Genomic DNA, 15,702 nt, shown 5'->3' with positions numbered 1-15,702 from the left:
TTCTTATTTAACACCGACAGGTTTAATTTAATTGGTTTAACTTGCATCCTTGATTCCAGTTACGCAAGAGTATCTGCTCTCTCTGTTTGAGCGTCGCTGTGCTTTTTCTTTTTTCTTTTTTGCAGAAGAAAATAATTTGTTCTACATTGGTTGCGCAACATTTCCCCACCTTGTTTGCAGGATCCAGAATCATTGTCTGGGAACACAGCTGGCCTTGAAAGAGGGCTGACTCCCCTATCAACTGTATGGGAAAACCCAACCGGAAGACCAATTGTATATTGAGGAGGCAGTGATTCAACCATGGTTATTATTTATACCCCGCCCATCTAGCTGGCTTTCTCCAGCCACTCTGGGCGGCTTCCAATGGAATATTAAAATACAATAGTCTATTAAACATTAAAAGCTTCCCTAAACAGGGCTGCCTTCAGATGTCTTCTAAAAATCTGGTAGTTGTTTTTCTCTTTGACATCTGGTGGGAGGGCGTTCCACAGGGTGGGTGCCACTACCGAGAAGGCCCTCTGCCTGGTTCCCTGTAACTTCGCTTCTCGCAGTGAGGGAACCGCCAGAAGGCCCTCGGCACTGGATCTCAGTGTCCGGGCAGAACAATGGAGGTGGAGACGTTCCTTCAGATATACTGGGCCGAGGCCGTTTCGGGCTTGAAAGGTCAGCACCAACACTTTGAATTGTGCTCGGAAACGTACTGGGAGCCAGTGTAGGTCTTTCAAGACCGGTGTTATATGGTCTTGGCGGCTGCTCCCAGTCACCAGTCTAGTTGCTGCATTCTGGATTAGCTGTAGTTTCTGGGTCACCTTCAAAGGTAGCCCCACATAGGTACCTTCAAAGGTAGCCCCTCACATTGCAGTAGTCCAAGTGAGAGATAACTAGAGCATGCACCACTCCGGCAAGATAGTCTGCGGGCAGGTAGGGTCTCAGCCTGCGTACCAGGTGGAGCTGATAGACAGCTGCCCTGGACACAGAATAGACCTGCGCCACCATGGAGAGCTGTGAGTCCAGAATGACTCCCAGGCTGCGTACCTGGTCCTTCAGGGGCACAGTTGCCCCATTCAGGACCAGTGAGTCCTCCACACCTGCCCACCTCCTGTCCCCCAAAAACAGTACTTCTGTCTTGTCAGGATTCAACCTCAATCTGTCAGCCGCCATCCATCCTCCAACCGCCTCCAGACACTCACACAGGACCTTCACCGCCTTCACTGGTTCCGATTTCAAAGAGAGGTAGAGCTGGGTATCATCATAAATCACTCTCTCCCCTCTCCTGGCTCAGTCTCCAGCCCACTTGCCTCAGCACCAGAGCTGCCAGTCCCTGACATTGGGTCCCTCTGGGGTCGTGGCGCCAAAGGCTGGGCCATACCTGGTGTTATGTACTGAAGTTCTCATCCTGGGCCAGCAGGGGGATACTGTAGATAGCTTTCACTCAGGTCCACATATGCAAATAAGGGATTAAAAGTGACGTTCAGTGATTGGATAGTTACAGAAAGTGGTTACTGTTGCGTTCTAGTGGAGGTCTATCTAAGCAGGCTGGCTGAGCTCTTCAGTTCAGTTCTGTTCTGGCCTGTGAATAAACAAGAGCTGTATCGTCTGATATGTTCACCTACAACTTAAAACCTGGCATTAGCCCCAGGTGGCAGAGCAGCTGGAAGGAAAGAAGGCCTGGACCCTATACCATTTGAATTCAGCATCTGCCGTCGCGAAAGCGTCCGATTTCCTTTCAGTGGTGTCCTACCCTCCAGAATTCAGGTCAACGAGGAAGAGAGAACTCTATGCAGCAAAAAGGCTTCCCTGAAGCTGAAAACTTTGAAAAGTAGGATTTTAATCACCTGGGAAGGAGGGGTGTGTGTGGAGAAGGAAGGTGCAAGGAACTCAGTAAACTTGTGAAACAGGAAATTTGCAAGGGAAGAGGTGAGATGCAAAGAACAATGTTAATTAATGGGAAACGAACGCCCATGGTAAGAAGCTTGGCCTATTTTTAGTTGGTTGGAGTTGCATATTTAAATCAGGCATTGGAGGAGACATTGTAAGGGGGGATTTCTTCATAAGGGATGGAGAGAACAGGTGAGTTGATCCACTGATGGACCCATTTCTGTTGTTGTTTAGTCGTGTCCGGCTCTTCGTGACCCCATGGACCAGAGCACGCCAGGCACTTCTGTCTTCCACTGCCTCCCGCAGTTTAGTCAAACTCATGCTGGTAGCTTCGAGAACACTGTCCCACCATCTCGTCCTCTGTCGTCCCCTTCTCCTTGTGCCCTCCATCTTTCCCAACATCAGGGTCTTTTCCAGGGAGTCTTCTCTTCTCATGAGGTGGCCAAAATATTGGAGCCTCAGCTGCAGGATCTGTCCTCCCAGTGAGCACTCTGGGCTGATTTCCTTAAGAATGGAGAGGTTTGATCTTCTTGCAGTCCATGGGACTCTCAAGAGTCTCCTCCAGCACCAGAATTCAAAAGCATCCATTCTTCAGCGATCAGCCTTCTTGATGGTCCAGCTCTCACTTCCATACATCACTACTGGGAAAACCATGGCTTTAACCCATTTCTGGCTGAGCAGCTAATGCCTGCTAGCTGATAGGGGGGAGGAATGCTGGACCATATGCACATAGGAAACTGTGTCATAATATTGGCCCACCTAGGGCAGTATCATCTACTCTGGCTTGCAGCAGCTCTCCAGTGTTTCAGACTGGGCTCCTTCCCAGCCCAACCAGAGATGCAGCGTTCAGGGACCTTCTGCATGCAAAGTGGATACTCTCCCACTGAACTCTGCCCTTGGTCCACAGGGGGTGGACTAGATGGTCCTTGGGGGTCCCCTCCAACTCTACAGTTCAGTTTTTCATTGGCTCGCACAGAATTCTGGTTTCAGGGTGTGTTTAAAGCCCTTTGTGGCTTAGGGACCTTGTATTTATGGGACCTGGTATGCCCCCACAGAGTACCTTAAAGTCCATGAATAACCATAGTTTAGAGGTCCCGGGCCCTAAGGAAGTCACACTATCCTCCACCTGGGCCAGGGCCTTCTCAGTGATGGCTCCGACCTGGTGGAATGCTCTGTCCCAGGAGACCAGGGCCCTGCAGGATTTAACCTCCTTCCGTCGTGCCTGTAAGACAGAGCTATTCCTCCTGGCTTTTTGAAGATCACCTGCTCTGAGACCCCACAGCTAATTCTCCCCTGGCCTCCTCGCTGTGCCCAAGTAGGACCAATTCAGCCAGCTAGTCCTGGGGATTATCTAATTGATTTTTGATTTTTATTGTTTTCATGTTTTTACACTGTATTTTATGCTGCTTTTATAATTAAGTGTTTTAAATTTATTGTTAGCCGCCCTGAGCCCGATTTTTGAACCGGGAAGGATGGGGTATAAATAAAATTATTATTATTATTATTATTATTATTATTATTATTATTATTGGCAGGCAACTATTGGTGACTGTTCTGGCCAAACCCTCTATAGGGTCCAGCACATGATACCACCTGTATCTCCCACATAGTGCAGTTGAAAAATGGAAGGGGAACGGACTCATTAAAATAAAATACAGAATTTATTCCAGCACCTATTTCTTCAGCTTATATGGATCTTTCTCACGCTTCCGAGAGGCTTCGAGTAAGTGCATTTGAGCTAGCGAGAAAGGAATTTGCTCTCTTTTCTTTTCCGTTAGCCAACTGCCTAATCTTGCCTTTTCACCAACAAACGCATTTTGGGAAGAGCAAATAATGACTGGTGAACGGTAGAAACGATAGCAAAGACTCGGGAAGGCCAGGCCAGGTTACATATCACATGGATTTCTCAAAGCAGAGAATGTCCATTGCACAAGAGAGATTGCCAGAGACAGGAAGAACTGTTTGCCTTTCGAAGATTTGGGTACTGGTGATTGGGAAGCAATGAGTGGGTGTAGGGAGATCTAGCTAAAATGTCCCCCCCTCCTGAATTGCGCCATAGAGTTGATGACCTTTAGGCTGGAGAGACCTAGAGTACTTCCTGGAATGGGCTCATAAACAACTCCTCCAAACTTCAGCAAAGAAAGATAAATTTGAACCATCCCATCATTAGGGAAAAAATTAATTCACCTAAGTGCAGATAAAGCCACATCTCCCAACACATGGGAAAAGTAGATCTTTGCTCTTTGGCAGGATTTTATCTTATATACAACACGTACAGACACCCAGGACTCCCTCTCCATGGTACAATGTGAAATTTGGCTTTCCTATTTATAGAATCATAGAATTGTAGGGCTGGAAGGGACCCAAAGGCCATCTAGTCTGACCCCTTGCAATGCGGGAATCACAGGTGAAGAACCTTCTGAAAGGTGACCATCCAACCTCTGCTTAAAAGTCTCTAAGGAAGGAGAACTGTCCACCTCCCAAGGGAGTCTGTTCCACTTTCCAACAGCTCTTACACCAGAAAGCTATTCCTAATGTTCAGTCATAATGTAAAGACTGTGGAGAGAATAATTGGGTGCACTCTTCCCACCTTGGATCAAATCTATGCTTCCAGGTGTCATAAGAAAGCTGCAGAGATAGTGCAGGATAGTGCGCACCCCGGAAATGATCTCTTTCAGTTTCTGCCTTCTGGAAGAAGGTAAGGTAAAAGGTAAAGGGACCCCTGACCATTAGGTCTAGTCATGGCCGACTCTGGGGTTGCGGCGCTCATCTCGTTTTATTGGCCGAGGGAGCCGGCGTACAGCTTCCGGGTCATGTGGCCAGCATGACTAAGCCGCTTCTGGCGAACCAGAGCAGCACACGGAAACGCCGTTTACCTTCCCGCCGGAGTGGTACCTATTTATCTACTTGCACTTTGACGTGCTTTCGAACTGCTAGGTTGGCAGGAGCAGGGACCGAGCAATGGGAGCTCACCCTGTCGCGGGGATTCGAATGGCCGACCTTCTGATCAGCAAGTCCTAGGCTCTGTGTTTTAACCCACAGTGCCACCCGCGTCCCTCTGGAAGAAGATACAGGGTTATAAAGACTAGGACTACCCCGCCTGAGAAACAGTTGCAATCCAAATGCGATTTTGGTTTTAAATGCAATGTAAGGTAGTTTTTGTGAGAGTGTATTGTATTTAAAAATGGGGTATCAGAGTTTTTTAGGGGGCTAACCAGGTTGGGACAGCTGGGATAGCAGGCTTGTTGGGTTTTGAATGTCTGATTTAGATTTTTCGATTTCGTTGTTCTGTATGGGATAATGACAATAAAGATTATTGTATCATATCGTAATCTCTTTTCTTGCAACTTGAAGCCACTGGTTGAAGTCCTACCCTCCAGAGCAGGAGAAAACAAGCTAGCTTCCATGGGACAGCCCTTCAGACATTTGAAGATGGCTATCATATCACCTTGTACTCTACCAGCATAATGTGACATCTCTTCTCAATATGCTGCACTGCTCTTTGGTACCTCTATTATTTTCACCGTATCCATTCGTTTGATTTACTTCAATATTATTATTTTTTTAAGGAAAGAAATTGAGCATAAAACGGCAGCGGTGGGTGGCCATGGAAGCAAGCAAAGGGACCAAAAATCCCCCCACGTACGTCCTGCAAGCTTATGAGACAGCTGATTCCACCCCTTTTCTTGAGCAGAGATGCTGTCATTGTGTAATCCTAGTGTCTCTGCATTCCTCATCACTCAGCCAAGGGAAACAGATGGGCTGCTATGTGCCGTGGTGAAGGCTGGGGCTGGGGCTGGGGAGGCAATGTTTTCCTCTCAGAGTTGTCCCCAGAGTATTCTCCCAGGGACAGATTTGCTTTGCCAACGTGGAGGCGACAGATTTTCACAGTGGGCCAAGCAGATGGCCTGTGCTTCCTTCTCCTCCGCCACCGCCTCCAGATGTCTGGTGGAAAATACGAAGGCTGAAATCACACAACTGCCTTGAGCATCATTTGGGAACCTTTCCCTGAGTTTGTTGAGACACATGATTGACGTTGCCAAATGTGATGCTTTACTCACTTTGAGTGGAAGTGGTGTTATGTACTGAGCTGAATCCTAGAACAATAGGATCCAGAATGCAGCAGTCTGATTGGTCCACAGGGGCTACCCAATCCAGCTCCAGGTGGACGTGAATCAGCAACCTGATTGGCCTGCAGGAGCAGCCCGGAAGTAGCCAATCACACGGGGCCCATTGTGTAAATGATGTATATATAGAGCGACGTTTTGGAGAAAGTTTCATTCATTGCTACTATGAGCTGAATAAAGAGCATGAAATTCACACTCGACTCCGAGTATATTTCACCTGGTGAAGGAGAAGAGCCTTGCGGAATGAGTCTAATCCAGGGTAAACGATGGATTTTCAAATTTTGGTGGCATCCTCTGCGAGGCCAAAATTCACCCCCTGCCTCCCACTTTCTGTTTTGCATGTGCATCATAAAAAGGGATGTGGGTGGCGCTGTGGTCTAAACCACTGAGCCTCTTGGGTTTGCCAATTGGAAGGTTGGCGGTTTGAATCCCTGTGACAGGGTGAGCTCCTGTTGCTCGGTCCCTGCTCCTGCCAACCTAGCAGTTCGAAAGCACGTCAAAGTGCAAGCAGATAAATAGGTACTGCTGTGGCAGGAACGTAAACGGCATTTCCGTGTGCTCTGGTTTCTGTCACTGTGTCCCGTTGCGCCAGAAGCGGTTTAGTTCTGCTGGCCACATAACTCGGAAAGCTGTCTGTGGACAAATGCCGGCTCCCTCGGCCTGAAAGCAAGATGAGTGTCGCAACCCCATAGTCGCCTTTGACTAGACTTAACCGTCCAGGGGTCCTTTACCTTTTACCTTTACCTTTACTACATCATAATTGTGACACTTTGCGGTGCCCCACTTAGCTCAGTGCCCAGTGTGGGAGAACCAGTCCCCCAAATCTGCTTCTGGGTCAATTGCCCATCATAGTCCCACATCCTCTTCCCAGTGTGGCCAACCACCTAGAACTATGGAACTCCCCACCACAGGAGAAAGCGGTGGTCTCCGACTAGGATAGCTTTCAAAGAGGATTAGACAACTTCAGAGAGGAGAGGGCAATCGATGGCTTCCAACCACAACGGCTGTGTTCTGCCTTCACAGTTGGAGGCAGCAATAACATTAACCTAACTAGCCTATAGTATCCGAGATCCCCCTGGAACCTTAAAAAAAAAAAATCAGTGTTGCACTGGCCAGTTTGCAGTGCTCCAGTACAGAGGCTGATCTCAGGGACAATTTACATATGTAATTTTTGTTAGTGGATGAGCAATTTCACTTCTGAGTTCTTCAAGCATTTCTCAGGTGAGTGGAAGCTTTTTTGAGCAAAATTTAAGGGATTTCTGCCCTGACACTGCTTCTGACTGCAGTATGCCAGCTATGCCCATATGCCAACCCTACTCAGTTCCTCAGACTCTCTTCCTGTGAAAGTTTGGGCACAGGATTTTGCCGTACACAAAGACATGCAAAAAATCCTTTCAGTTTCTCTGCAATCTCCTTATTCTCCTTTAGCACACTTTATAGATTCCCTTGCCATCCAAGTGCCTCACTAGCTGGTCTCTTGTTACTGATGCATTTCTCAGTCGCTGGATCTTTCCACAAGGGCCGACACTGATGCTAAAATCCAGCATCACCTGAGCTCTGCCAGCAGTGGCGTTGCAATAGGGGGGCAGGCGGGGCACCCCGGGTTCCATGTCTGCAGGGTGACAAGAAGTCAACCTGCGGGGGCTCGTGGCGGCGCGAGCAGCCATCGCGCCGCCGCAGCTGCATGTGGAGGATCCTCCATTCGCAGCTGCAGCCACGAGTAGAGGATCCTGGCACTGTCCATATGGCGTTGGAGCGGCGCCGGCAGCAAACCGCTATATAGCGCATGTGCGGCGTCGCTACATATGGCACATGCGTCGTACATAGCGATGCCGCACGTGCGCCCTACGTAGTGATGCCCGCCCCTGGTGTCACGACGCCTTCCTTTGCCCGTCTCCAAGTGCAGCTTTCTCCCGACAGAGTGTTTGAGGACCGGGACATTCACAGGGAAACCAAAATACTCATTTACAAAGCTATTGTACTACCAACTTTATAGTATGCTTGTGAAACATAGATCACTTATAAACGCCATCTCCAACTCCTCAAAAGATTCCATCAATGATGTCTCTGAAAATTTTTACACATCACTTGGGAAGACAGGTGAACTAATGCCAGTGTGCTGGAAGAAGCAAAGATCACCCGTGTCAAAGCAATGATTCTTCAACATCAACTTCGTTGGACTGGTCATGTTGTGCAGATGCCTGATCATTGTCTTGCAAAGCAACTACTCTATTCCAAACTTAAAAATGGAAAGCGTAATGCTGGTGGTCAACAAAAGAGGTTTAAAGACTGTATCAAGGCAAATCTAAAAAAATGTAGTATAAACACCAACAACTGGGAAACACTGGCCTGCGAGAGCTCCAGTTGGAGAACAGCCTTTACCAAAGGTGTCATGGGCTTTGAAAACGCTCAAACTCAGGATGAAAGGGAGAAATGCGATAAGAGGAAGGCACTATGACCAACTCCTGCCTGGAAACCTACGTCCCCACTGTGGAAGGACGTGTGGATCCAGATTTGGCCTCCACAGACACTTACAGCCCAACTGTTAAAACTGTGTTTATGGAAGACAATCTTACTCGGCTATAAGTGATCGCCAAAGAAGAAGACTGATGCATTTAAAGAATTTTGTTCCTGTGCAGTTTTTAGGTTTTAGCAGTGTGTTCCTCACTTTCTTTTCTTTTAACTCTCTTTACTGTCTGCTTGTATTTCTTTTGTCCATGTTTGTATTCCTTTTTGCTCTCCCAATTTGGTCAAATGTTTCCATTTTCCTGAAGAAAGCCTTCTTGCCTCTAATGGCTTCTTTGATTCTACTCATTAATCAAACTGGCATCCTCTTGGCCTTCGTGGTACCTTTCTCAATCTCCAGTAGATATTGAGCTGAATTTGTCCTATTTTGGCTTGAAACACGACCCCCCCCAGCATTTTGAAGAGATTTGACCCTTTCCAAGTGGTGTTGGGCAAGGGACACATATTGCCCCCGAGACTGTCAGTATTTTGCAGGGTAAATTAATGGGCATACCAGGCTCATGAAATGAAAGTGGATTAAAACCCTCTGTCACCTTGTGCCAAAGGCCACAAAAAGACCCACAACCCCTGGCTGGAAAGTGATTTGAAATGTGTGGGGTGCATTTATTTTTGCTCATTGTGTATCATTTCCCAGAAAATGTTTAAAAGTGCATTTGTTAAAAAACCAGAAGCCTTTTTACTAGGTATAACAGGCGAAGAGCTACCAAGAGAAGACAAAAGACTTTTTATGTATGCAACAACAGCAGTGAGAACGCTACTAGCCCAGAGATGGAAGGAAGGAGAGGTATCAACGAAAGAAAAATGGCAGATGAAACTGATGGAGTATGTGGAGATGGCGAAACTGATAGGGAAGATCCGAAAACAGAAAGATCAAGTATTTTCTAAAGACTGGAGCAAATTTGTAATTTATCACTGTAAACAGTTAAAATCACTGGCAGGGATGTAATGGCACTTGTAAGGTGGAATTTTGTATGGTAATTATAGATATTTAATAGATGGATAATGGTAAAAGATGCAGCAAACTTAATCTTAATCATGGAACCCATGGAAGGAGGGAAGGAGATCTGAAGGTTCAAAGGAACCTTGTACTTTAATGTTTGAAATGGTTATGTTAAAATGTATAACACTGTGAGAAAACCAATAAAAAATTATTTTTTTAAAAAAACTGGGGGATGAACGAATGAGTAACAGGAAGATGCATGAGTGCTATGCATGCAAACCAAAATGAACTGCAAAGGCTCCCCACCAACAAAACGGAACAAATGCAATATCTTCCAAGTGGTTTTTCCCATTTCCTAATCCTAATCCTCGTGAAAACCCATCAACATTTTTAGTGCAAATTTCACCTGATACACACATTTTTTTCTGTGTGATTGTGCATCATATACACATTTTTTTTGTAAAACCAGTTTCTTCTAATAAAATGCATTCTTGTATGTTATTTTAACGAATGTATGCATTGCCGTGTCCTTTTTACCCTGGTATATGCATTTATGTCTACATTATTTGGCTGGAGACCTGCGCTGCAAAATTAGGAGAAGCGTGAATTTTAAAGGATGGCTGTGTCAACAGCTCTCGCACTGCTTCAGAAAGTGTGAATTAGGTAGGCTCGCCTTTAAATGTGAACTGAACCGAGTTTATCCCCCATCCATAATTCAAAGTGCACCCCTCCAAATTGCACCCCTTCAAGCAGGCCTGGAGTGTTGCACACAATTGGCTCAACAAGTTAAATACATCACTGAACATTCACATTGCTTTTGATCCTATGACTCAATACATACATAAAGGAGAGTCAATGTGATGCCCTCCAGATTCTACTGAACTTCAACGACCATCAGCCCCAGCCACCCCGGCCAGCTGCAAAGGATGATGGGAGTTGTAGTTCGTCAACATCTAAAGGGCACCACATGGGCTGTGCCTGCTGAACAGCATAGAATCACAGAATTGTAGAGTCTGAAGGGACCCTGAGGGTCCTCTAGTCCAGTGTTTCCCAACCTTGGGTCTCCAGCTGTTTTTGGACTACAGTTCCCATCATCCCTCACCACTGGTCTTGCCAGCTAGGGATGATGGGAGTTGTAATCCAAAAACAGCTGGAGACCCAAGGTTGGGAAACACTGCTCTAGTCCAGCCCCCTGCAATGCAGGAACCACAGCCAATGTGTGAATCAGCCCAATGCCAGCAAATACCTTTGCTTGTGAACTGGCTCTTCCATTACTATGGTGGCTAACAAACCTAATATGCCTAACTTTTAGATGAGCAGAGTTACCTTGCCTTAATCAATGCATCTTGTCTAGGAATTGTAGCTATGCCACCTTGCAATGCATGCTGATGTGTTCGACCTTCCGGAATTGGAGTGTGATTCGTGGCGAGAGGGTGCGTTCCCTCTGAAATTTAATCTCCTTTTTTTATTTGGATGCTGGCTTCATGACAGTGGAGATCAATCTTGGGACTTTACTCCTTTTCCTTCATGCTTCTATGTGACTTAGAGGAGCTGGATCATTTGAGTGGGAGGCATCTGCTTGGGTCTCTAAGCTGGGGGAGTAATAATTGGACCTGCTTTTTATCTGCCGTTTTGTGTACACTGTTTGCTATGGCTGTCCGGGCGAATTTTTGCTGAATTGGCAAAGTGTCTGTGAAAACCCAGATGTATGGCAAGTAGGGTGGGTTTTTTTGTTTTAAAAAAATGCTTTAAAAATCCCCCCAAAGCACCCAAACTTAACAACTCCCCCCCCAACCAGATATGCAGATAAAATTGGTGCCCGAGAAACAGAAATCAGGGAGGTTCCACTTTCGCCAACGCTGCATTTTCATGCTAGGAAAAGCTGCACCTGCTGGATTTCTGCCTGTCAGGCACAGGAGCACCATGCGAAAGAAAATCTGCCAGCCCTTCAATCAGCATAATTTTGCATATTAGCAAAAAGTAAAGTGGAACTAGTTTTAAAAGAGGGCAGCGCACTTCATCGATACATAGAGCTTTGCAATGAAGAGTCCTGGTAGCTGTACTTTCTTAAGGGTGCCAGAGTTCCCTGGAAGATGGATTGATTCTTAAACCGCTCTAGCAATTGCAGCTCTGGGAGGGGAATAAGAGGCCTCCTACCAGTTCTCAGCACCCTTAACAAATTACACTTCCCAGGATTCTCTGGGGCAAATCGTGACTGTTTAACGTGGCATCACAGTGCTTTAAGTGCATAGGGCAGATGGGGCCATAGTCTAACTTCTGCATAAGCTTTGTGCAACCAAATCAAGACGACCGCTCAACAAACAGGACCTCTGGAGGACCCACTTTGGCTTCCATGAGTTGATCTGAAGGTGCACATGGTCAGCGCATGGAAGTCAGAGGCGGTGTCTGCCACTACGATCCTAATCGCCCCAAGCGTTTACTGATGCTTGCTGGATTTGAAGCATCTAAAGGGGTCTGCCGCTCACCCCAGACTTGCTTTTCAGCCGGTTGAATTCAGGAACGATAGAAGTAACACCATGTTAAAAGAGAGAGACTTGGACCCTCCATCCCAGTGCCGGGGTAAAAGTCAGGAAATGAGTTAACATTGAGCAAAGGGGGGGGGGGGGGAAACAGCCCTTCACCAAGAAAAGCAGAGTTAGCTCAGCCAGTCCTTGAAAAATATTTTTTTTCATTCGTGTGGATGCAGGTATGGAGTGTCCCAAGGCAGAGAACCAGACAGAGGCAAGCAGCGCATGCATGCCCCACACCCGTGGAAGCCATTGCTGGAGATACTCCCCCCAATTACGGAGAGCATTTTTGTTTCACGCCGTGCATTGATGCCTATGTCCTGCCTTCTCTCTCGCCAGTCCCAGAGTCAAGAGCGTGTCCGAGCAGGAAGAGGGTCCCAGGCAGAATGAATGCAGAAACTGGGGAGCTGGCGCCTCCCCTGAAATTGTGAAAGGTGACTGGCGTGGTGGCAGAAGTGGCCTCCAGGTAAGGTCTTTGGACCACCTGCTCTCTGAACGGTGCCGTGCGCAAGACACCTTGGTCAGTCTGCCACGGGCTCCACCTCCTCTTTGATCTCCGTCCTGTTGTCTCTTGTTTCAGCTCCAGCAACTGTTCCGAAGGCAGAAGAGGAAGGGAGGGAGGAAAGTCCAGAGAAGGGACCAGGAAGCGGAGAAAGAGAAAGCAGGAATTAGTAGTCAGGCGGCAAGAGGGAGAGCATGCAGGAGGCAGCCAGTAACACCAGGAGCCATTCACAAAAGGATGCACAGCCTCAATTCCCCAAGCAAGGAGGGCAGGCACTAAGTTATTGATCACACTCACTTGTGCCAAACGGTACCCAGGGGGAGGGGGGTGGGTCTTGTGTGTTCGTTAGTCTGGAATCCTTAATCATTGGGCTGGGTGTTCATCAGTATGCGGATGATACCCAGCTCTACCTCTCTCAAATCAGAACCAGTGAAGGTGGTGAAGGTCCTGTGTGAGTGTCTGGAGGCGGTTGGAGGATGGATGGCGGCTAACAGATTGAGGTTGAATCCTGACAAGACAGAAGTACTGTTTTGGGGGGACAGGAGGCAGGCAGGTGTGGAGGACACCCTGGTCCTGAATGGGGCAACTGTGCCCCTGAAGGACCAGGTGCGCAGCCTGGGAGTCATTCTGGACTCGCAGCTGTCCATGGAGGCACAGGTCAATTCTGTGTCCAGGGCAGCTGTCTACCAGCTCCATCTGGTACGCAGGCTGAGACCCTCCCTGCCCGCACTGTCTCGCCAGAGTGGCGCATGCTCTAGTTATCTCCCGCTTGGACTACTGCAATGCGCTCTACGTGGGGCTACCTTTGAGGTGACCCAGAAACTACAATTAATCCAGAATGCGGCAGCTAGACTGGGGACTGGGAGTGGCTGCCGAGACCACATAACACCAGTCTTGAAAGACCTACATTGGCTCCCAGTACATTTCCGAGCACAATTCAAAGTGTTGGTGCTGACCTTTAAAGCCCTAAACGGCCTCACTCCAGTAGACTTAAAGGAGCATCTCCACCCCCATCGTTCTGCCTGGACACTGAGGTCCAGTGCCGAGGGCCTTCTGGCGGTTCCCTCACTGTGAAAAGCCAAGTTACAGGGGAACAGGCAGAGGGCCTTCTTGGTAGTGGCACCCGCCCTGTGGAACGCCCTCCCACCAGATGTCAAAGAGAACAACAACTGCCAAACTTTTAGAAGACATCTGAAGGCAGCCCTGTTTAGGGAAGCTTTTAATGTTTGATGTATTACAGTATTTTAATATTTTTTTGGAAGCCGCCCAGAGTGGCTGGGGAAGCCCAGCCAGATGGGCGGGGTATAAATAATAAATTATTATTATTATTATTATTATTATTATTATTATTATTATTATCTGGAGTGAGCACCTCACTGAGGATCAGCTGAAGGGAAGGGGCTCCTGACTGCGTAGTCCATACTGCCTCTTGCCCAATTTAATCTGTTACGGGTGCCACATACGTAAAACCCGCTCTGCATTTGTAAGAAATTGATCGCTTAGCGTGGCAGCCCCTAAACTCTGGAACTCCCCGCCTATTGACACCAGGCAGGCGCCTTCCCTGAGCTCTTTTCACTGCTGGCTAAAACCATATTTTGTTTAGACAACCCCATCCAGACACGAAGAATGTTGATGGATGTTTTGATCTCAATTGAGGAGCGTCCCTTTACACCAGCGCTTAGGAAAGAATGGAAAGAGGGGCTTACTTTTGCAGATAGGGACCTTGTTGCTCCACAAGCCATCCTTCATGCACTCAATCTGGAACGTCTCGCTCTCCACGCCATCCTGCAAAGAAGCAACAAGGGAGCGTTGTGGAAGAGGGAGGGGTAAAATGCAACTGCTATGAAGGCTTCCTGATCACACCTCTGGAGCATAGCTGTCAACCGTCCCTTATTTGGTGGGAAAGTCCCTTATCCCAGCGCTGTGTCCCGCTGCTGTCCCTTATTGATTACGTCCCTTAAATTTCCTGCCGGCCAGGGAGGAGGGAGACTCCAACTGGGTTGCTTGGCTGCGTTGCTCACCCAATAAGGAGTCTAAGAACGACTGGGGAGGTGGAGCTTGCATGCCTTGTGCCGATCAAATCGGCCGCGTTGCCTGGGGACTCGCCTTTGCTCAGTGCTTCCCAGCGGAGAGGTGACGGTGGTTTTCCTTGCTGCATCCCCTCTGCTGGGTTGCTGCGCTGTGGGAACCACCGCTTGAGGCTTCATTTGGCTGCTGGTTGACTAAAATCCCTTATTTTGGCTGCTGATCCCTTATTTTTGAGGCTGCTGGTCCCTTATTTTCAAATCTGTAAATTGACAGCTATGCTCTGGAGGGAGCACCCTCAAGAAACTAAGCCTGAAGGATCTGGGGATGTTTAGCCTGGAAAAGAGGGGACTGAAAGGAGATAGGAAAGCCATCTTCAAATCTCCAAAGGGCTGTCCCATGGAAGATGGAACAAGCTCGTTTTCTCCTGCTCCGGAAGATAGGACTCGAACCCATGGCTTCAGGTCACAAGATAGGAGATTCCAACTAAATATCAGGAAGAACTTTCTGACAATAAGAGCTGTTTGACAGTGGAACAGACTCTCTTGGGAGGTTGCGGATTCTCCTTCCTTGGAGGTTTTTAAGCAGAGAATGGATAGCCAACTGTCATGGATGCTTGATCTGAGATTCTTGCATTGCACAGGGTTGGACTAGATGACCCTTGGGGGTCCCACAGAAATCTATGATTCTGTGAAATCTAAACACCCTGTTAAAAAATCAGGATGAATTCAGGACAAATGCTTATTTCCCAGCTGTGATTTGAAATAGATAGTAATAAAAATGAACTAGTCAAAAGCAATCATTAAAATATATGAGAAAAAAATTAGAAGCTGTAATTAAAAAGCAGCTTCCAATTGTTGTATAACTGCCCTGTAAACAAATGCTCAATAAAGGCTGAATGTAATCTGACCTCCATGCGGCGTTGTGCAAACTAATCAGGGTGGTTGGTCAATAAACAGGTCCTCTAGACGACCCCTCTAGGTTTTTGTGTTTAAAAAACCCTGCCTTTCCTCCAGTTCATAATCCAAAGAGGCTAATGACCAAAAATGCAAAACAAGATGTTTTAAGCAAGAAGGTATAGCACTGAAGTAGGGACGTGGGTGGTGCTGTGGGTTAAACCACAGAGCCTAGGACTTGCCGATCAGAAGGTCGGCAGTTCGAATCCCTGCAATGATG

At 47.4% G+C, this 15,702-nt stretch overlaps 1 protein-coding gene across 5 annotated transcripts in view; it reads right to left on the bottom strand.

The window, feature by feature from the left end:
* The window catches only part of MASP1 (MBL associated serine protease 1), a 109,190-nt gene that overhangs the window by 32,438 nt on the left and 61,050 nt on the right, over window positions 1-15,702 (bottom strand). For 4 of the 5 annotated variants that reach the window (XR_014547893.1, XM_083612822.1, XM_083612820.1 and 1 more), the window contains exon 8: window positions 14,208-14,286. Coding sequence is in view for 3 of the 5 variants with exons in the window: in XM_083612822.1 (XP_083468948.1) it covers window positions 14,208-14,286 (79 nt within the window). In the remaining 2 variants the exon portion in view is untranslated. Of the gene's footprint in view, window positions 1-9,496; window positions 10,507-10,646; window positions 12,589-14,207; window positions 14,287-15,702 lie in introns of those variants that run through there. The other variant, XR_014547894.1, reaches the window with a different exon arrangement.

The sequence above is a fragment of the Podarcis filfolensis genome (genome assembly GCF_964270895.1).
Source record: "Podarcis filfolensis genome assembly, chromosome: 5".
NCBI classification, from domain to species: domain Eukaryota; kingdom Metazoa; phylum Chordata; class Lepidosauria; order Squamata; family Lacertidae; genus Podarcis; species Podarcis filfolensis.
Note: the sequence above shows the minus strand (reverse complement) of the source record. Positions and strands in the feature narration are given on the sequence as shown.